Source organism: Trachinotus anak, unplaced genomic scaffold, assembly GCF_046630095.1.
Source record: "Trachinotus anak isolate AG129_WGS33_773 ecotype Australia unplaced genomic scaffold, CSIRO_AGI_Tana_v1 ptg000019l, whole genome shotgun sequence".
In the NCBI taxonomy this organism is placed as follows: Eukaryota; Metazoa; Chordata; class Actinopteri; order Carangiformes; family Carangidae; genus Trachinotus; species Trachinotus anak.
In genome coordinates, this window is record NW_027273870.1 from 15,932,940 (window position 1) to 15,956,368 (window position 23,429).

At 39.4% G+C, this 23,429-nt stretch overlaps 1 protein-coding gene across 14 annotated transcripts in view; it reads right to left on the reverse strand.

Moving 5' to 3' along the window:
• Positions 1–769: 769 nt before the first annotated feature.
• camk2d2 (calcium/calmodulin-dependent protein kinase (CaM kinase) II delta 2) overlaps positions 770–23,429 on the reverse strand; it is a 33,763-nt gene continuing 11,103 nt past the window's right edge. Inside the window, exons 3-22 of one of the 14 annotated variants that reach the window (XM_071503966.1) lie at positions 17,514–17,573; positions 16,589–16,643; positions 15,869–15,934; positions 15,202–15,274; positions 13,481–13,583; positions 13,202–13,285; positions 12,871–12,965; positions 12,511–12,633; positions 12,243–12,326; positions 11,935–11,977; positions 10,676–10,716; positions 9,217–9,276; positions 7,715–7,759; positions 7,164–7,212; positions 6,542–6,640; positions 6,015–6,035; positions 5,548–5,623; positions 5,353–5,447; positions 3,783–4,011; positions 770–2,368 (exon numbers count right to left, since the gene is read on the reverse strand). In XM_071503966.1, the coding sequence (XP_071360067.1) occupies positions 2,365–2,368; positions 3,783–4,011; positions 5,353–5,447; positions 5,548–5,623; positions 6,015–6,035; positions 6,542–6,640; positions 7,164–7,212; positions 7,715–7,759; positions 9,217–9,276; positions 10,676–10,716; positions 11,935–11,977; positions 12,243–12,326; positions 12,511–12,633; positions 12,871–12,965; positions 13,202–13,285; positions 13,481–13,583; positions 15,202–15,274; positions 15,869–15,934; positions 16,589–16,643; positions 17,514–17,573 (1,505 nt within the window). In that variant the 3' untranslated portion in view covers positions 770–2,364. Of the gene's footprint in view, positions 2,369–3,778; positions 4,012–5,352; positions 5,448–5,547; positions 5,624–6,014; positions 6,036–6,541; positions 6,641–7,163; positions 7,213–7,714; positions 7,760–9,216; positions 9,277–10,675; positions 10,717–11,934; positions 11,978–12,242; positions 12,327–12,510; positions 12,634–12,870; positions 12,966–13,201; positions 13,286–13,480; positions 13,584–15,201; positions 15,275–15,868; positions 15,935–16,588; positions 16,644–17,513; positions 17,574–23,429 lie in introns of those variants that run through there. The other 13 variants (XM_071503968.1, XM_071503969.1, XM_071503970.1 and 10 more) reach the window with 13 other exon arrangements.

Below are 23,429 nucleotides of genomic sequence, written 5' to 3' on the forward strand. Positions count from 1 at the left end.
ATCACATCCATTAATTTTGTGTAAATGTTCACACTTCAAAAGAAAAAAAAGTTATTCTTTCACCATGTATGAAATTAATTCATCCATTTGTCCATAGTAGCTATGTTGTTGCCACCACAAACATTTAATAATTAGTGAGTTTAGGAGATAATGCAGAAGGTTGAGGTGGAGGTTAAGCATTCAGTTGGTGACAGATTAATACAACTACTTTAAGGATTTTTTTGTCTTGACCTGCTCATTTAAGATTCTAGACCTCTCTACCACCAGGTGAAGTAAAAAAAAAGCAGATTTATGCATGGAAATGCAACACTTGTATGTGCAAGGTAAAGATGTAGTTGTCCATAGATGTGTTGTTACTTTTATTGCTGTTACATACAGTATAAGCATATTCTACATCTCATAGGTCGTACACTGCCCACAAGATGTCGCCATTAAGTCAAAAAGTGACAGAAATTGTAAGATATTGTCCAGTCCATGTGCTTTACTATTTAAATATATTTATTTATTCAAGACTTCTGTGTTGGTGTTCGTGTTCGTGTGTATTCTATATATCATAATTATTGCAATGATCTGTCAAGCACCCAAAAATAGGTTACTGCTTAAACACTGCCTGTACTGGCTGTACAATTAGTGGTTTAAGTGGTTTAAGTTTCATTTGCAGGACAGAACCTATACATTCCTTTGAGACTAATATGTGTGTAGTATAGCTTCAAATAATTCAAATAATTAGACCAATAATAAACAATCAACAACACAAAACAGGTTCAAATTCATTCATTATCACACCTTTTAGCTGATTTATTTATTTCTTAAACATGTTAAGCCATCCATTGCCGTGCTGGCAACAGGTACACACCATATAAGGAGTGGTGCATTGCATTGACATCATACGTTTCGCCAAAAGAATTTTTTTTTTCATATTTTCCCCTTAAAAAAGAAGAGACAAACCAATTGAAAAGAGCAAACAGTAAGGATGACAAAGACACTAGCATTGTCCTGCAGTGGTACGGAGACCACTGGCTAGTAGAAGCACTGATCATCAAGGAAGACATCCCAACATTTATTACAGTCCAACTCTCTTTTAACTCGTCCTCTTCACTGTCCTCTCACCATACTCTTGTATGACTGCAATCCAATGCTTTTATGATGCTTCAAGACTTATTGGCCCAACCATCAGGGTGACACTTCAACTGGCTGAAGGTAGAGACTATAGTGCCTTTGCTGAATCTTCCTCTCCACCTTCTCCGTGCAACTGGCAAAATAACACACTGGAAATGACAAGAATAAAATGACAACAGAAACCCTACATACAGTCATACAATACAAGTACAAACATTATGAAAAATGAGCTTTTTTTCTTCTCATTTTTATACAAAATGTAAGGGTGCTTCTGCAACCAGGAGTTTATTTTTCCTCCACTTAGATAAGAGGTTTTGATATTTGCGCTAGATGTCAACCATAACTGTGTTATTGTTTTTACAGCATTGTTATTGGAGGACATTGGAAACATTTGGGACAGGACTGATGCACAACAATAACAAATGCAAACAAACAAGTCAGTGATTCACAAATCAAACAGAAGATATTATAGTTTCATATCATCTTACTCACAATACCCCCCCCCCTCCCCCCCATGCACTACACAATAGTCTTGAATTTTCATATATTACATATATGCTACATTCTCTTATTTATTTCACTGATATAAAGGCAAACATACCTCAATGCAAAGTGTAAGCTGCTCTGCTTTTCTTTACATTTAAATTAGTATTATAGGTTGAAATCGGACAATTCAAACAGTATGACTTAGCTCATAGCAAACATAAATGTAGCTCATAAACTGGATTTTACGTAAACTCTTAATTCCTTTGATAGCAAGAATAGCAATTTCAATGTTTCTTTGTATTTTTATCAACAATCACAATGTATATACATCACCAGAACTAAAGCAAGCTCAATTTTAACATTCTGATCTTCCAAATGTTTTTGTATTGCACACACATAAATACACATAAAAATACAGAACTAATTTTTGGGAGAGGTTACAGTAGTAGATTTTTAAACATCTCTATTTTATATTTAAAATGCATACCAAAACATCTTAAAAAACAAACAAAAAAATGTTGTCAATATGCTTGTTTCATAATGTCCAGATACGGTGTGCAGCCACCCGATGGTGGTTTTGAATGATGTCCATTAATAAAATGCCATAACAGTAAAATGTATTAATACGTGTCCTGTGCGATGTCATGTCCTTATAGAAGGGTCAAAGGTCAGAGAGCAGTCATGGGTTGGCTAGTTGACTGCCCTACTAGATTTGCTGATGGGATTTTTTTCTTTTTTTCACCACATGTTGATATTCCATTAACTGCAACGAGAGGGAAAGAGAACATATATGTGAATCTATACTGAGACACTGCACAGAGTAATTAAAATGTTTACTGTGTCAAGAAATAATCAGACCAGTACACTTCGTTCACAGCAGGCATTAGAACATGTAATGGCATGTAATGTAACGCGCAAGTGTGAAAACAACCATTAACAGGCCATGGTACAATGCCATTGTGCATGTTCATACTTGGAATGGCCTTTACACAACTGTGGCCCAACCACATAGGTGATTTCATTTATTTGGCCTAATTAGCCCTCTTCAAAGAACTATGTGAGTGTGTACAGGGTGTGCTTGACTGAAATCTCATTTACTCTCACGTCTGTCTTGTCTTGAACTTGTTCAGGGGCAACAACATAAACCTTTATGATTCATATTTGATTGTGATGCCAGGTAATACTCAGCATAACTCCATCCAAGACAAGGGTGTACACAGCAAATGGAGCAGAGCTGTTATTAAAATTATAGGTTGCACCTACTCTTTTCCTGCTATGACAAGTCAAAGTGTCCACCATGGCCAAAACCTGTTCAGCCTGCAGGTTGTTGTGAAACATTAAAGACTGAATTGCTGGAGAGTATGAGTGCTTTTAAATACTCCACCTTTTTAACTGGCTTTTAAATTGACTCTACTCCCCCATCTGGCAGGGACTTTCCAATCAAAGCTTCACAGCCATAATTAACCAATAATTAGGTCTGTCAAGCTTTGGCCTTCCTCACATGTTGAAGTTATGCTTACTCCATATCTCAGGAGATTGCAAAGTGGTGTCTTTTTTTTTGTCTTTCTAAAGCAAAAGCATTATATCATATCTGCATATTTAATACCCTTTCACAGGTTCTTGTTTTAAAATGAGTCGACTACTAACATTAAAAGTCAGTTAGTTTAAGCTAGCTAGCTACAGCTGGTAAAATGTGCAAGCAACAATTGTCTTTCTACCTAAGAAAATCTATGGTTTAAAGAAATCTTCAGAAATGACTGCAAATTGAGGACTAAATCTGCGTCCTTTAAAACTGTGAACTACATAATGTGCAGTGCTACAATGGAAAATTTGACAGGGGTAGCAACAGTAGCTAAGGTGGGTAAAGCTTAGAGAATGGTCATCCTTTTCACTAAGCTCCAACTCCATCTTGGTTGGTCTATTTTAAAGTGTAACACTAGACTGAAAAGCAGTGTCCCATTTTACTGCCATGTGGTTGAAGTTTCAAGCCTGTTGCACCTGTGACCACACCCAGCAGTGATGTAATGGTGTACTGACCACCACCTGGAGCGCCCTTCTACATCACTGTAGCAATGTGAGACTTTTAATCACTGAAGTTGGCAAAAAAAGGAGTCTGAGCTGCTGTTTAGTCTCTCTTTGATGAAGGTTTCTGCTGTGTATTTCTTACTGTCACTTACTGGGAAGGGATGCTGGGTGAGCCAGAGCGGTGGAAGTGGATGTTCTGCCACTTGCCGTCGCGGCGATGCCACACACGGGTCTCCTCAGACTGCATGGTGCGGGGCATGCCACTGCTATCCATGTACTGGGTCAGTCGAATATAGGCAATACATGCTGCGTTTTCCCCAATTAGGTGCACATGCGGGTTCAAGAGGATGGTGTGCACCGGCTTATTCCCTTTGGAGAGGGCTGGAAATAAGAAACAGCTGCTGATTACAGGGAGGTTACAAAAATCTAATACAGCTAAATGGCTATACAAAACAAATCACTGATACCTTAGAGGGAATGTTAACTGATATGAAAACAATAGGAATAGCAATAGTCTACATATGTTGATGCTGGATAGTGGACACGCACAAGCTTGCCAAGTGATTGAGGTTTCTGGGACATATCAGGTTTATTTGAACTATTTTTACCAAGACTGAGGGCATTTTGCCATTTATAGCAGTCATTATTCATTAGTGATTACATGCTCCAAGGTTAGTCCATAATCACAGCCATGCCCTTGTAATGTACAAGCAAACATGAACTGTAAACTGATAGGGTTGACTACTGATTTAGAACAAACTATTTATCCCATACCCACAAATGCACAATTTACAATCCCCTTTTGCTGTGTTGGGGGCCTTTTCTTGTGATTTTACCTCACAAATTAATCTGAAGCAATAAAAAATCTCTGTACTTCATCTGCTTCCAAGTCTAGCTCTTCCTCCCTTGCCCACTAGGGTTGTCACAGGTAATTCCCTCCACACTTGCTTCCCCCTTCCCATCAATAGACACACACACACACACACACACACACACACATGTTTGTTTATATGTATATATATGTATATATGTATATATGTATAGATAGATAGATAGATAGATAGATAGATAGATAGATAGATAGATAGATAGATAGATAGATAGATAGATTAAACCAAACATACACCCTTGCTGTAGTGGGTGAGCTATTTGTTATACTGTCTGTTACTATATGTTGTTGATGATCTGCCTACACTTTACATTGTGGGACAAAACCTCACTGAAAAATGTAGTGATATTAGTGCACTGTAGATATACTTGATTTTTTCATGTATTTGAATTAAGACACAAAGCTTTCTCACATGTAGTCCAGAGCAAAGAACTCATGAATTAGAAAAGCCAGAACATCATGCCAATGTAAGCAAGCAAGTACATAAGTAATCTGTTTAAAATCTTCAGAACATTTGGAAAACTTCAAACTGAAGTAAATGATCCCACAACCTCTAATTCTTCCAAAGAAAATATCATTATTTAGACCATTTAGTTTGTTAGCAGCGCAAGATACGTGCACCTTTTGGAGCAACCCCAGACCCATAGCATCTACAACTCAACTGCTCTGGACAACATTAGCACGAGCACACATTTACATCGTGACAAATCAGTGATTCTGTTGGCATTCTAATTAGCCATTATATTAATCTGTTATGTAAAATGTGACAGTCCTGATGGCCCTGCTAGAATTTATTATCTGACAAAGTCATGACGGATGTTTTTTCAACTCACCATTCTCAAAGTAAAAGCGATGGAAGTCATGTCCTTCCACCAAGTTACCCAAAGCTTCAGGCTCAAAGGAAGTCAGACCAGGATCACAAATTTTCCTGTAACACCAAAGAAAAGAATACAGACTCAGCAAAGGAAGTAAGCAAATCAGTTTCCAGTTAGACGTTACTGTATAAATTCAGAGCGAAGGAAACTTACGCATATGCCTCAAAGTCTCCGTTGTTGATAGACTCAATCAACTGCTCAGTCACTTTGATAATTTCCTGCTTGCGAGCTATAACACAAGATCATAAAACATCAGCTACACAAACTGATGTAAATACTACTAGCTGTTACTGTATTTCAGGCAAATGTGGGGTCTGAGTGCAGATAAAGGGAGTCTGACATCAAATCAGCTTCAAACAGGTTCTAGTCAACAAAATTAGCGGGATTTCAAAGTTATTAGAAATGGAAGGCGCTCAAAAAGGTATTTCACAAAGTCATTTCATGTCTGTAGCACAACAACAAGAAGGCCTCCCATGACTAATAGGGATATCAGGCAGGAAAATGCAGGCTGACATGATTCCTTTCACCCAGCAAAGCCCCAAACGAATAAAGACAAACCAATGCTCAGATGCAAGTATTTTCTACAAAAGCAGTTTTAACTAAGTAATGTTGACAGTTACCTTTATTGTTATTGGTGCAGGCTGGGGAATATTGAAAAAATTACTTAATTTGTGCAACAAAAAGACATTAAATAACCAGAAAAAATACTGTATATCATTTAGCCCTTCACAGACAAAAACTACAATGCTGAGCGTCTACATGTGTGTATGCAAGTCAGTTTTTTTACTGTGTGAGTCAATGTTTGGGTATCTCAGAACAGAAGGGAAATGGAGGAGTGAGAAGAGAATATGTATCCACAAGACATGAATATACAGCAGGAGAGCATCCTCTTCAATTCATAAAGAGAAGAAGGAGAAAGATGGAGCAGACAAAAACAGGGGTTTCTATTCTCTGGGGAAGAAGTAGGCTTGTCAATGCAACACAAGGAGCAATAATCTCAAACATTCAATAATCTAAATCAGGGAAATAATTTGAAAAGTAGGAACACAGGCACTTTGAATGTTGAGAGCAGTCTCCTCCAGTGATGAATGACTAAATATAGGAGGGGAACAAAACAGGGCATCTCCCTTACTGTGAAGGGACTTACTCTGAACTGAGGAGGTGGGAGTCTGTCTTGAGTCAGACATCTGTGAGGAACGGCTCTTTGAGCTCAAGATACCGCTCACTAGGTTGCCCAGACGAAGGGCTGCCAAGTGTATGTTTTGGGTCAGGGATGTAACAGAAATAAGGGTTGTTTAAGGCATAAATATGTATGGGCAAAGGCAGGATTGAAATTATGGTGAAAACATGTATATTTTCAACAAAAAATTTAAAAAAAAAAAAAAAAGGGGAAAAGAAAACAGAAAGTAGACATTTATTAATACAGAAAACAAATAAAAAAGAAAAAGCAAGAAGTTTTGATCAATGTCAGAATCAACTTCAGACATGAAATGAGAGAGACCTGAGGATGCGAGGGAGGGTAGGACAAAAAAAGAACAGGGCGGACTGCTGTTGCAAGAAGAGTTGACAGCCAGAGGGGGTTGCAGTAGTGAACTTGCTTTGCAGTTACAAAACAGGGTGAAAAGAAATATACAGAGGACTGAAAAAAACATACAAAGAAGTGATTGGTCTGAATGGAAATGGTTAATTTTGCACAGTGTAGGTGACAGTATATGTAGTATAGTATGAGAGTAGTATGAGACAACACACAGGCACGCAAGTTTCCCTACCTTTTACATCTTCATCCTCTATGGTAGTGTTGGCACTCTCAATGGACTCCTTAAGAATGGCAACATACACAATTTAGTATTTTGTATTTGTGCCATATCATAATCAATACATACAATGTATATTTTAAACATCCATGATTGTTGGAATAATAAGTTTCTAATAAAATGCTCTTGCAAAATCAGATATTGCAATTAAGAATTTAAGTTGTTTTTTTCTTTCTTTATCCTTTATTGCAAGACAGCAGACAACAAATAAGAAGATAGAGAGGGTTAATGACATGCATCTAAGACCTCAGCTGAGTTTAAATCAGGGATGTTGAAAATGTATGGTTCGGGTCTTAACCCCAGAGGCCACCAGTATTCCCCAGTGACCATAATTCATTATTCATGTTTGCTTACATAACAGTAAAAGTTAGGGGCTGTTTTTGGTGTTTGGGAGATACTGTTGTTATTGACTACTGGGAAAGAAAAAGGCCTGAAGTACAAGAACAAACAGCTATAATATTAATAAATGCAGCTAACAATGAACATGGTGGTTTTTATTGTAATACCTTGTTTCCATCCACAGGGTTGTGGATCACAGTTGTCTGTGGTTCCTGAAGAGAACAAGTGACAGAAAACTTGTAGGAAGAAATAACTAAAGAAAGCCAGAAAAAGGTATGATGGCACAGAAGCTGGTAAAGCATATGTGTATTTCCAGAATTTGACGGTTGAGAAGGTGGTCTACCACTTATTGTGATCTGATTTTAATCTATCTATCTAGCTATCTATCTATCGAATCTAAAATATCTAAGAATAAATCCTTCATCAGTTGCGTGTGCCCATCTGTTTTTGTGTCTTCATACTTATATCTCCCTTTCTGTATGGCATTGTTGCTAAATGTCTTTTTTGTGTATTTTCTTGTGCTTTTCTCTCCTCAGCCCTCACCAATGTCCTGCCTTGGTAATCAGATGTCTGGGCTTTTGTAGAATCGATCCTGATGACCAGCTCAGTCCTTCTAATCACTCACCCAGATTATGCCAGATTATAACATCAGCAGCCTGCATCTGTGTGTGTGTGTGTGTGTGTGCATGATGATCCAGAGAGAAAGAGATGTCATGTGCCTGTGTTCATGCGTAATCCTCTAGACAGCAAATGGGGAAACAGGAAACCTTTGACATCATGCAGAGCAGTAGTCATGTGATCTGACGTAAGCAGCCAGTCAGAAGACACCATGCACAAGCCAATGAGTGACAGCAAAACCACTTGGGAACATAGCATCGCACTGAGTCCAAGGAGCTGACAACGTCACTCTCCAGCTATGCACAGACAAACTATATCAGCACATCTTTGCATTCTCGTTAGGAATTTTACTTTCACATGCAGCACAGAAAACAGTACTTCTCATGACATGGGAGGGGTTCGTGCATGCTGTAGGTGTGTGAAGAGGAAGGAGAGGGTAGGGGCTCTTGCAGAGGAAAAAGGGACAAGGACTGAGAGTGGGTGGTAGGGGTGAGAAGGGGAGAGGGGGTTGAGGTAGAGGTTGCCCCTAACTACAGATTTATTGCCACAGTACTCGAAGCCTAATCCAAACATGTAGGCTCTGTGAAGTCTTATTGTTCCAGCCCTACATTAACATTATACAGATCCAGCAAATCCAAAATGGCCGAGCTCTGGTATTCCCCCATGCATGCTTTGCTAATTCAGATGAATGAATGAACACTTCATTCTGAATTATGAATATGTTATCTTTCATACTTAGCTGTATCAACTATGGTGGAACTGAGACATGCTGCGCAGTCACAAAAGCTTTTACACACTATTTCATTCAGGGATAGCCTAAAGTAGAGCTAGACATCACCCTGTGTTATCACCCATGATATGTTTTTATAGTCGTATGCACCCGGTTCAGAATTGAAATCCTAACAAGCAAGGTTGAGATCAAACAGGAACTGATCTGACCCCCTGTGAAAGGGTGAACCTGTACCTCCTCCACATTTGGGGGTGTGAAATGGGGAGTTGTAGAAGTTTTGCAGATGAAGGTGCGAGTGTAGGTGAGGTTGTGTGTGTATACCAGCGCAGGGGCAGGGCCAGTGTCTTTAGGACTGGTCACTGTGTTGGCTTTGTTGTTGACCTGTAGGGGGCAGTGTAGAGGGGACATGACATACATACACACTTTTCAGACACACTCACGTGCACACACACACACATGGTCTGGCTACAGTCCATTCCAAAGAGATCATCCCAAACTATGTCTCAGATCTTATTTAGTGTGACACTGTTACCAACCAAGACATCTTTATGAAATCTGTATTTCATGATGATCATTAAGGCAGAGTGGTACTATGACAGAACCAGGTTAGGTATTAGCAGAAACACAAGGGCTTAGTGAAACTGGGCTATCCCAAAAAATAAGAAAACTTGTTATGTTTCTAAAACCACATTTCTTAATAGTTAACACATTTTGATTTCATTTTAAACTGATAGACTTAAGACAGTATAAAAGAGGTTGTTAGTAACCATATTGGGGAGATGAGGAGATAGCAATTTAAATTGATTTTTGAGCCCTCAGATAAGGTAGGAACAGGTAAGAAAATATTTACTCAATAAAATAGTAAAGTATGCTGACAGGACCCTCTCCAACTGAGGTCTTTCCAATAAAATGTCCCTCATCCATTCATATGAATGTTGATTTATATTGGTACAACTATTTACTGAAGATATATTATAGGCATTTTCACTTAATCAATGCACTTGGCTATGTTTTAAATTTTTCCTGATATTTTGTACATTCAGTATTTTTTTTTCTTATATTCATAATATTCACTATTCTACATAGTCAAAACTTCACTTTCCGGACATGTCCCTTCAATTGTGGCTCTAATGAGGGCTATTTTTTTTAAATCTCGTTTTCCCTCATCCATGTGACCCCATTCACACTCCCTGGAATGGATCACACAGCATGACATACTGTAGGCCTGAGTAAGACCCAAACACAGTGACATTGATTAAGACAATGTATGCAGGGATCCAACCTCAATTTAAAACTCACTTAAGTGTAGAGCAGGCACACACAATTAGTCAGTCACACAAAACTCTTAACACACACACACACGGGAACACATGCACTTCTGCTTCAAGTGTTAATTTCAGTTTGGACCCCAAACACACAGAGAAATTAGGAAAGAGCACAACAGGGGCTCTACAGGAAAGATTAAGTGGCAATGGAAAATATGAGACATGGTCTGTTAAGGAAAAACAGGAAGGAAGATAAACTAAAAAAAGAGGGGATGATGGTACTAGAAATATAGTCACTCGCATATAATCAGTGTGATCAGCTGTGCCACAAAACAACTGTGAGATCAAGCTAAGAAAATAACCATTGCCCACTGCTTGGAGTGACTGTCCCTGAATGATGATGCAGTTAAGTGCAAAATGCATAATAATAATCCATAAGGCTCCTCTGACACTGAACGTTCCAACAGACTAATGCAAGTAACAAAGCATTCTCTTCACTGTGCAAAGCAGCTCACCTTAACACCGTCTGGCTTCTTGTTGAGCAGACTCTTGGCTGCTGTAGAAGGAAAGAAAGAGACAGCATTTCAGCATGAGAGCTGACAAACAGAGTCCTGAGCCTGAGGCTACACTAACATGCAGCAAGCATATCAGTCAACTGTGCTTATCTTCTAATTTCAGGTGCAAAAATCCAACTGCAAGATCCATGATGCAATGCAACAGATGATAGGCATCATCATTTATGCAAAGTTGTTCTCCTACTACATACTAATTCACATGTGAGCGGCTGAAGGGTGGGTGGTTGACTGGGTGTCTATTTAGCAGGTGATGAAAAGGGTAATCTACCTAACTCCAGGAGGCTCACACAGCATTTTTAAATTGACATTTGCACGCATACACATGCACTTAACCACTAGAGCCCACACATATAATCCCATCACTCCTCTCGCACTTTGTTTCTCACAGTATAAAGAATCCAAACACTACATTGCATTTCAGAATACATGCTGTATCCTTGTCTAACTTTCATTCTAAACTCATATTGGCAATTTAGCAAGCATGAGATTCAATATTGCTCATTTTGAATACTAAACACCTCATCTTCATGCATATGTGATTTGCTGTTAGGAGAGTATGAAAGCCTAAAGATACATCTTATTGGCTGGGCCCAACCCCACATATTTCCCTGTCATTCCAAAAATCTTACCTCAAATGGATACCACAATCCAAACAAAAGAAGGAAAGAAAATTGAAAAAGGAAGAAGATGATGAATAAAAAGAGACACAAATGCACTAATGCATTTTATTGTAGAATGAAGAGAGAAAACAGGCTGATAAGAGCCTAAGAAATTAGAGATAGGTCAAAGGAAATACATGCCAAAAGTATGAGAGTGCAAAATAGGGAGAGAGAGAGAGTGGTAGAGCAACAGCTAGAGAGATAAAGAGAGATGACTCTCCTTACCAATGGCACACTGTATTTGTGCCAAGATCATCTTTGATCTGTAGAGAAACAGATCGAAGGCGTTCCAAAATAGGTTAACAAGCCTCAATTCACTTTTTTTCAAAGTTAAAGATCGACTACAAATTTTTAACTATTTTGTAATGCCTCTGACCTGTTTCCTTGTGAATAGAAGATGTAATTTTCTTAGAATACCTAACCAGACTACCTCCAAAATCAAAGGCTCAGAAGTATTTCCAACCACCTGCTTTTTTTTAAAGATAAATGTTTTTAGTTATCAGTTACCAGGTCTTGAACACTAAGCTGAGAAAGACATACCTGAGAAGTTTCTTGTGACCAGCAAAGTGGTCAGTATGGCTCCCTGCAGTGATAGAAGAGAAGGAAAGAAGGAGGTAACGATGATGGAAGGAAAGAAGAGAGAAATAGGAAGATTGATTATAAGGTTACAGCAAGAAAGTAGAGCACAGCAAAAGGGCAACTTGAAGGTTTAAGAGAACAACTCATCATTTCTGAGTTACCCTGAGAAGTCTTGAGTGAGGAAGACAGAGAGAGAGAGGGGGGAGAGAGATATGGCTGGATGGATTGTTCTACATAAATAGAAACACAAGGATTGCCAAAAGCCTCACCTTGAGTTTCCTCCTGGCATTAAATTTCTTCAGGCACTCCACAGTCTCCTGCCTGTGCATCATGGAAGCTACAGTGGACCGTTGCTGCAGGAAGAAGATGATAGGATTTGAGGATTAGGGGGGAATGGAAACAATAGGTTGCAGGACTGTATGGTCTGTGCATCTGTGTTTGTTTGTGTGTGTGTGTGTGTGTGTGTGTGTGTTTGTTTGTGTGTATGTGTATGTGTGTGCATGCACATGTGGGTGTGGGTGTGTGTGTGCCACATACGCAGATCCAGGGGTGTTTGAGGGCCTCTGCAGCAGTGATGCGTTTACTGGGATTGATGGTTAACATCTTGTTGATCAGATCTTTGGCCTCAGGAGTAACCGTGTCCCACTCTGGTGATGGGAACTGTTGAAAAAAATAAAATGTCAAAACTTATTGCAAGTCAAAGGAAACAATAACAAAAAACATGAACGAAGGGACAGAAAATTCATAAAACAAATATCCTCTAAGGGAAAGAGGCAGAAAAGATAAAGTAAAACTGTGGATTTAAGACTGATGATATACTGGTATTGACATCTGTCAAACTAGATGATTTTTTGGTCTTTATTGATAGCCCTACTGTGTATGCAAGTGCACACTTACATCATAGGCCCCAGCCTTAATTTGTTGGTAGAGGCGGTGCTGATCCTCATCCCAGAAGGGAGGATAGCCCACAAGCAGGATGTACAAAATTACACCTGGAAGATGGTGACATTTGAAGTTAAGCAGGTTATAACGATATAGTGCAGTGCTTCATTATTTACCAAGAAAATACAATTCACTGTTTGATACTGCACAATGCACTTGAAACAATATGGAGCGGCAGTGTAGGTGCAGATCAGGCTTCTTCACACAACTGACTAGGTCAGACAAAGCCTTGCCAGTGTCAAGTTCATTCGAACAGTTGCAGTGAGAGTATATGAATGTTATTTACCACAGGCCCACATGTCCACTGGTTTCCCATATGGGTCTTTTCTCAGAACTTCCGGAGACAAGTAGCCCGGGGTGCCGGCAAAACCTGGAGGAGTGACATGGAGGGAGGGAGGAGATGTGGAATGGTAGGCTGGAGTGGGCATTTCAGTGACTAGGCTAACTACATGAGTGTTTGTTTGATTGCTTGACTGCTTGACTGCTTGATTCCTTGATTCCTTGATTCCTTGATTGCTTGATTGATTGATTGATTCAGGTTGTAAATGGATGGATGAATACTCACCAAACCATGCCTGCTGGTCCCCCTGCACCTCGATAGCCAGCCCAAAGTCAGCCAACTTGACCGCCGCCCCCTTCAGCTTACTGGCCAATAGAAGGTTCTCAGGCTGGGGGGGGCGGAGTCAAACAGGTTAGAGGTGAGAGGTCACACGCTCTGGGAACAAGCCGCCCACAGACACAGATCTAAAATCAGATTAGCCAAACCAAATCCTAATCCAAACCATTAGGGGTCAATGATGCTAAACTGCTCTTAAATCAGTGTCTGGGGCAACTCCCTTTCTGCCACACATATGACAGAGAAACAGAAATGTGCACGGGACCAAATCTCTACATGACCACGGACATTTTCCATGCTGGAGCTGTGGACTTGCTCCCTCAGTCTCATGGACTCTGAGAGAGTGAATTGGTTGCAGACAAGATACGCTTGTCTGCAGCAACACCAATCCACTGTTAAAATCCATGAGTGGGAACAAAGTGCACACTGCAGGGAGAAGGATACAGGGGGAAGGTGTGGTGTAACAGGAGACGCTGGTGTAAAAACAAGTAACTCAGCCACATATGGGTAACCACAAACACACACTAACACAGTTTAGCACAATCGTAATTATATGCAAGCCCCCAGCAAACACACACACACACACACACACACACTCACACGGACACAGGTGCAGAAAGGTCTTTGCTAACCTAAGGCCAGTTAGACAGTGTGCTCTAATGAATAATACATTTCCTAACATTTAGAGGCTCAAAACACAGCCAGCCTGTGTGCAGTCAGTTTATGGTAGACATATGACTCAACAGGACATAGACATTAACTGACAACTGGACACATCTACATAACTATTTACATAATGATGAATAAATCCTCCTGATTATGAAGCATCTGAAAACTTTAAATTACTTCAGCAAAGACCATCTCCCCTCATAAAGACAACAGATTGGAAATCTCATAAACCATCATGGTTGCTCTGAATTTATTTATCTATTTATTCATTTTCTTGGCAAAAATATGGGTTCACAATCCATCTGAACATATCCAAGAGAGCTTTCTTGTATTCTTTCCTCCACATGAAAACGCTCTCGGGAGGTTATGAGAATACAGACTAAGAATAGAATATTCATGACCTTGGAAAATCTTTCACATCTCAACATAATTTTTATATAATTATGCAAATGGTGCTCATTCCTGGCTTATGGTTGCTCCTATTCCTGTCCCCGTAGTGTTACAGTCAGAGTATGACACCCTCACATTCACACATAGATGCTAGCACGCTGTTTGAAACATAGCAGTAATATTAAAAGAGGATCTTTATTCTTGACATTGGCAGGATGAATACTGAACCAAGAATACTGACTTGCTTAACAAGGAACAACATAGAAGGGCAGAATGCAGGACAAGGCCTTGGGCTAGCGTAATTTAGTTTGAACTCTAATCCAACAAACCAGAATTGCAGCAAATCTCAAAGCTAAGGTCAAGGTCAAATCACCTTTATTAACTGCCCAAAGCTTTTAAATCCTCCAAAAGGATAATGGGAGAATGTAACAACAAATATATCTCTGTAATGGTATAATGTTTTTTCTCACTAGAGAAAACAAAGAAAAACCTCAGCTACAAAAAAACTACAAAAGAACCAAAATGTAAAGATGCCAAGGTAAGGACTACGAGGGAACTACTGCCATCTGTTACACAGAGTCACAACTAAAGAGAGCTACACCCATACAAACCTTCAGATCCCTGTGGACGATCCCATTAACATGGCAGTGATGGACACTTTCCAGGATCTGCTGTATGCAGTGGCTGAGGGCAGGCGAGTAATGAACGGGTGCAAAATTGTGATGGAACAAATGGAGGGAGAGGCGGAAAGACAAGAGAGAAAGGTAGAGAAAAAGAGACAGGAAGGTAAATTAATTGAGAGGAACAGAAGCGGAAACAATCTCATAACAATGTATCATATGTTCCTCTCATTAGACTTCTTATGAGTGATGCTGTGTTCTCGATGGATGACATTGAGTCACATGACAGCAAGTCATTTTTCACAGGAGTGACATATATTGTATTACACTGTATGGACCAACCAAAGCTATAGAATGTCTATGACAAGAAAACACACACACACACGCACACACACACACACACAAACACACACACACTCCCTTTCTGGTAATGTAGCATAGGCCTAGTATGATTAATGCCGCGGGCTACGTGTCGTTAATCACCTTTATAAATAACTCTATGAGATGCCTCAGAGACAAGGCAGCTGCATCACACCTCTGAGACAACCATACATAACACACACACATGTATATAGGTGCACAGAGTTTTTTCTCTCCAGTAACAGACAGAGATGCATAACAGCTGCTGTGCTCAGCAGTGTATGTGGGTGTGCGCTACCTGGCGTCAGCTTCACTGTAGTACTCCCTGGCTACGATGTCCTCAAACAGCTCCCCTCCTGTCACCCTGTGGGGACAATATTAGTGTGTGTAGACATCCATACACAACATGTAATTATTATATCAGTGAAAATTTAGGTGAAGCTATGTACTTCATGTTATGTTTTCGTGCATGAATGGTGGCATGAGAATGTTCAAGAGGGTGTCAATGTGGTTACATTTTTATTTGCTAAAGTTTTATGTATGTGTGATGCTAGAGTTTTGTGTATATGTGATGTGTACATTCATGCACACATGTGTACACAAATGCAGGAAGGGGGAATATAGGTCAGGAGCCTGTTGCACCAGTTCAACTTAGTCTAGGTAGAATTTACACATTTATCCATCATTTCATTAAAATGTTTAGCATCACATAAACTAGCCCTTACTCAAGAGATTAGTTGTTACTAAATATTTTCACCCTGTAACTGCCAGGTGTAATTGTGTAGCTAGCTGAGCAAACCTAAATGACAAAATGTTAGTTACGGTATATCCCATTCACTGCTCAGTTGTCATGGTGTAAATCACCAGATTCAAACTGGACAGACGTTAGTAAGGAAAAAGGCTGAGCTTCATGACAACTAAACATGCTACAAGTTGTAAGGGAAAGTATAACAAAACGTGAGATCGGTAAGGTGCTTAGAGTTGACTGAAAATGTGTGAGTGAGAGTCTCTTACTCACAGATCAAACACCAGATAGTGGAAACCTTCTTCTGATATGCTGTCATGGAGTCGTACTGTCGAGGAGATTAACAAAAACAAAACACACACACACACACACACACACACACGCACATACACAAACACAGGAGAGAAGAGCAAAAGAGACGTGAAAAAGCCAAATAAAAAATTTACTATGATGATTCATGCTGTTATAAAGATCTATACATTCTTTAAATCCATTCATGTTTAAATATTGCATATGAGAAAATAAACTTTCTGACTTTCTTCCACTTTGGTCCTTGATCCTTGCAGCTGTGCTGAAATTGCTACTGTGTTAATCTGAGGTATTAAGGAGTTTTTTTTATTGACATTGGGACATCAATAATGCCCTCAAAGCCTAATGAGTATTTGACTTCTGATACTAGAGTAGATTTGCCCTATATTATTGCTTGGTTATACTTCCAATACATCATATACAGTCTTTTAACATATTGTAGTTTTTTTAATTCCAAAGTTTTGAAAAATGATTTTAATTGCAGTAGGACTGATTTGAGAAACAAGAATTAACGACAGCAAAGGAAAGGAAGAACATGAGTGGATGAGTGTGAACAGAAGAAAAGAGGAGAGACAGGTTCTGCCAGAGGCATAATGAGGAGGAAAGAGTGTAAAGGGTCAGTGGTTTAGAGTGAGGGTGTAGGGCTCCTGTGTCTTTCTGATGACGCAGCTGGGAGAGCACACAGATACATCATCATTAGATACCTGTATAGACACACACACACACACGCACAGACACTTGGTTTCTCTCTCTTGCTCTCTCATAACTGTATCTAGAAGATGAATCGCCATAGCAGGATTCACCAGAGACCTGAACAAAATATGTGTGTTTTCGTTTGTATCCGTGTTCTTGTGTGTGCATATTTTGAGATCGAGGACTTGCAGCTCACCGATGTTGGGGTGCTTCAGTAGACGGCAAATCCTCGCCTCCCTTTCCAACTTTTGATGATCTGAAAAAGAAAAAAAAAAAAAACAGAGGAGACACAAACACAGAGAGAGAAACAGAGACAGGTTATTTTTAATACTCTTCATTATTCTCTGCTATGACTGGCTTTCTGAATCATCTAGCATGAAGTTGGATGCAAGTTAGTTTTGACTCAGAGGACACAGTGTAGAGTTTGGGCGTCGTTGTCAGCGTCAGTGTGTGTACCTGACATTCATACAACTGTCTGTGTGTTGGCTTCATGTCAGCCCTGGTCTTTTCCTTATCAGAAGTGAAATGCTTGACAAAAATAATGTGACCTGATATGCGCTTGGTTATGTGCCACAAACAGACAAGCAACAGTGAAAAGCAAACACAGTAAGCAGCCACGGTGGGTTCATATTGACCTCCGGTGTCGGGCTCGGTATGAGCTCCAGCAATGAGCTTACTGGTTCCCTTTGCTACCCTAAGGACAAAGTAAACTCACAACAATGCAAATGAAGTTACATTTCACGTATTCAAAAATTTTAACCCAAATAAAATATAATTGCTATTAACATTAACACTTGAAATGAGTTGAACACCAGTATCCTCAATTAAAGAAAATATTTGATCCTTTATTGATATTATACATCATCATATGGCAAATGTATGCAAAATCACAAGTCAAATATTCAATTTTATGTTCAATACATTGATTTATGCATACATAAGACTAATTCCTCCAGATGTTTAATACAAAAACCTAACTTTTTTTCTTTTTTAAATAGCCAAATTTCATGACCTAAACACAATACTGTGTTCCTGGTGAGACAGACAGGAAAACAGACACAGGGGTTCACTGTACTCCTGCAAGAAGGTGACCACAGAGAGACTGGTCACATGGCATCCAAGAAAGCATTCACATCTCTCCTCTGTGAGACCAGACTGATCTTATCTGACTTTTTATGTTAAAATCTCCCCCTTCAAAAGAAACCAAAAGTCCAGCGACTCTGATTCGGAACAACTGAGTCGGAGCAGCAGTCGTTATAATGAGCGATACAGCACAATGTTGGTGCGACCCATTTCAGCATCGCCTTGGGACACAGAGAGCAAGAGAGAGACACTGAGAGAGAAAGTGAGAGAGAAAAAGAAGAGCAGCGGGTTCTACTTTTTTTTTTTTTTCAAATAAAATAGGACGCCTATTTTTCACTCTCATCCTTGTCTCCTTCCTGTGCTCTTCTTGATGCTATGGCAACTGTGGACTCACTGCAGCTCAAGACCAATAAAGAACACCAAGCAGCTTGTTCAAATTATAGATACAGGTATCTGTTTGTTTGTTCGTGTTGTGCATCTATGGGAAACGACAGACACACAAGCAGGCAAACTTAGGGCTCCAGTATACTTTAAACGAAATGTAACTTGGTGAGCTCTCAAGCGCTCTGTAAAAATGCCAGTACAATATGAGTACTGAGGACTGTGCGAGCATAGCAGCGGGTGGAGTTTATCAGTCGCAGTGAAAGAGATGAAGCCAGAATGAAATCCCTATAGTGAAATGCAAAACAAATACAGCACGAGCTGTGGCTGCAGTACAGTTAAAGCTAAAAATACAGGAGGAAGAAGTTTCTGCCCTGGTGCAGAAAAAGAGATGAAGGCAGTGTGTTCCAGTCGGTGTGATGATCTTTTAAAACAAGAGTAATTCAAACTATTTCTCATCCTGCCATCCAAGTATGAAATGCAATTAAAAAAAAAGTAATACAACTACAAAATAACTAACTTATTAAGCCTAATTTCTTTCAAATGTAAGTCAATCCTAACATCTTGGTTTTCTGCATATACTTTTTTCCATCTGTAAATGAAACTTAATAACTCAGGTGCAGCAGTGTATCAGACCCAGACGTGTAATGACACAGTGTTAAGTTGGAGTGGTGGCAAATAAACAGTGCAGCTCAAGGCCACCGGTAGAATACAACTAATCACATGACACCACAATGCAGCTCTTTTCTGTGTTCGCAAGTCCACCACATTTCCTGGGAGAGTATGCCAGTTTCTTGTTTGAAGTATACTGCCAGCTCTAGAGACACGCACAACAGCAGAGAGACAGACAGGCACCCTGACAGGCAGAGCCAGAAACAGGGGCAGCTCAGCCATTATTTCATGATGAGCAGGACCCTCTGAGCAAGGTCACTAGCCTAACAGCATCCTGTTGCATGCTACACTGGCGCTACATTGGTTTTGATGGTTGGTGGGGAGTTTAAATGACTCTACTTATTTTTACATTTCACTTTAGGCATGCTGTCAGATTACCCTCTGTAGTGGCCTCCATCAGTTTCCAAAATGACTCATACATACCTTTTATAAAGTTACCAATAATAAGTCACAATCTTTTGTTATTGTATGTATATACTAGAAAGCATATAGTACTCTGTTGAAGTGGGTCTGGTCCAGATTTTTATATGGAAGCATGCAGCCAACATACTGTAACTTTCTCCACACAAATACATTTTACCACAACCAAAATAAGATTTTCATATATTTATTTTTAGTGTTCTTTTCAAAACACTTTCTGGGAATGTATTTGAAATTGTGAAATTGCAATCCATGAAGAAGAGTTTATGTGGTAAACTGTAACCATTTTGTGCATGCGTGAAGAAATGATGGATGGGGCCTTTAAAGCTCAAGTAACATAAGAGTAGCTACAGTCCCAACTTAAAACCTTAAAATATTACTTAATGTATTATAAACATTATTATTACCCTTTCTCTGTTGTTTATTCTCTTTTATTGCATTTGTCAGTCACAGACCATTTTGAAAAAGCAGATCATAATGCAGGTCATGTTAGGTTGGTTGTAATTTTCACTGTAACTAACTGTACAGTCCATCATATGATTCCCTCACTCCCTCTGTCCATCATTTTCCACCTCCACTTTTCTTTCACTCTGCCTCTCTCCTCTCTCTCACTCCTCCACAGGTAGTCCACCTCTCAGCCGGCCGGACATCTGTTGTCTAGCAACTCCTGCACCAATCAGAGCGTCAGGCCTCTCCTCTCCTCTGCAGTGGAACCAGCCTTGCATGCAAATGGCCGACATGGATAGTTCACACACAACTATCAAACTCTACAGAAGTACAGACAGGAAAGCATAAGTAACTAATCCTTTAGGAGCATGCACACATTAAAAAAAAGATGTGTAATTGAACACCACTCCTCTAGAACATCTAATCATTTAATCATTTGCTTTAATGAGTAAAAATGTTGATGATGCTGATGCTTCTTTCTATGTGGCGTTTGCATGTTCTCCCTGCATTCATGTGGTTTCCATTTGTGTAATGTGTTATTTCGCAAAACGTTTAAGACATGCCACCCTACCGGCACTGGACCACAAAAGGCATATTCCTTTTTCTAATGTACGAGAAAATCACATTTTACACCTTCCAGCGAACACACTTCTGCTGCAGTCAACTTTGAAATCTCCCTGACTCTGAAAAAGTCTCAGACTGACAACAATGGGTTGTGACTGGCTGATAAATATGCTTTACAATACTTTAATGCATCTGCGTGTATGTGTGTATGTGTGCCCTAGTGTGAGGCATTCTGCTTACCTGGTTAAAACTTACACCAGCATTTCTACACAATGTGAAACCAGGGTAACTGTGCAGACAAATGTGGAGCTTCCCCAGTCAGCTGTTATCATTCAGCACTGTCTGGACTTTTTCTGCCTGATCTAAGCTGCTTTTCTGAATATCTGTCTGTATGTATACACTCTGTCAAGCAGTGTATGAATTACTATTCATAAAAAAGGTATGGTCACTACATTTGAAATATATCAAGTGGCTTCTTGTTTTCTTTCAACAAAAGATTGTCTCTTTCATTTTTTTGATGAGAGTAAATGAGTTAGCAGTTGGTTTTTAACCTGCTCAGTTATTTGTGCAGTCCTGTGCTCAGTCCTGACATATTACTTTATTATAGATGCAGCACATTTAAATATTTTAAAAGATGAATGCACATCTCTCATGTGACCCTACTTAAATGTGCTGAGTGCTGCATCTCTGTCAGCTGCTTTGCTGTCTGCAGGACACTAACCTGGAGACATTTGTCAAGTCATAAACCATCTTGTCAAAAACAATCTATTTCTTGGCATCAGCATTCGAAGTATGTAGCCTCTGTGCTGCCCAGATTAGGATTTCACACTTTGTACCACAATTAGTGACAGTCCTCTTGTCATGGTAATTCTATATTAGTAATTCTACCAGTATTCTGCCCTCACTGCTTCCCCAGCGCAGCTATGCAGATAGCTAACTCTTCAATTGACAACACATGCAAATGCATCTCTTTCATGACCTTTCTTTTGATCTGTATGAGTAAAACCTAAATCAAGGATGGCTTTGCTGTTAGCAACTGTGTAGTATTATCCAACAACTTGTTGTATCTGCCATTTTTGTGGTCTGACTCTTTTTTTAATGCACTTTGAAGTCAGGAAGACATTGGCCTCTAACTTTAAAAAGAAAAGCATTCCAGGTCCAGAGACCTGTTTGCCTGCACTTCCAAGTGATGTATTGAAAAGTTGCTCACAAATTGCCTTAACACTGCAAATCACAAGACAAATCACCAAATTTCAAAATATGACTCCAACAGACAGTCTGTCTCTTGCTCCTGCTGCTTGTTTCTCTTTCAGTTTCTGATGTGTCACGTCTGCAACCGCACTGCAGCAGAGTGTAGTGCTCTGTGTGTATGTGTGTAGTTTCTTTGCCTTTTTGTAGTTTGACGTCCTGTAAGTCTGACACTACCAAATTTAGGGACAGACAGAGAAGACACAGGCAGACATGGAAAGCTAAAACAAACAAGCAAGAGACAGGGACAGGAATAGAGACAGAACAAACACCTGACAGAGAAAGGTAGTCAAATACGTGCACACACACACACACACACACACACACACACACACACACACAACACACAAGCAAACAAACAAACAAAGAGTCAGACAAAGAGGATGACATGTAAACTTTAAAGATCATATATCTGCTTTGTATCTTCACTCAGTTTGACCAACCTCTTTCATAAATCTGTGTCATATAATATTGTCAGTCACACTCATTTCACTGAAACATAAAACTCACTCACTCACACACACAACCACACACACTAGGAAAAGAACAAAATGGGTTTTTGGTCCCATGCTGATTTGAACTGTTTGCAGTTTCTATTTCTGATATGACGACTGACATGTAATATTAAAAAAAATAGTTTTCTTCATTAAATGTGTGTTGACAGACATTACTCCATGGTTCAAATATATGGAAAAATACGTCACTAGGTTTGGTTTGTGTATCTGGAATTGGTATTAGTTTCTCCTTGCACAACATGTAGACCTGCACTTACTGTCTTTAGCATTGCTTTTGTCGTTAAATGGCAGGCTAAGTAACTGGCCGGTAATAGCAGTGTGAACTGTATGATGCAGAGCGACTTTACACTGACTGGAACATTTAGCTACGTTTAATGTGAAGAGGGTAATATTTGTTACTGCAGGAAAAATTAATGGGAAGGTTAGACATGTTCTACTATTTCTGCTCAAAAGTATGTTGATGTTTTTTTTTTTTTGTTGTTGTTTTTTTTGCTGGTGAATACAATGGCCCCACCTCCTCCAAGGCAAAATGTGACAGCAGGTCACTTGCCAAGTATGAAACACTGGCTGATCTGCTCCTTTCCACAGAAAATATATTGACAGTCAACCCAGTCTCATTTTTGGATGAGGATTGAATTGAAAATGTATCAAGTAAAAATAAAGTTTTTTATTCATTGCAGCTTCTCAAATGTACTCTGTTTTATATCACTATAAATTTAATACCTTAGGATGTTTTCACTGTTGGTCAAACAAGATGAGCAGTTTGAAAATATCCTGCGGGA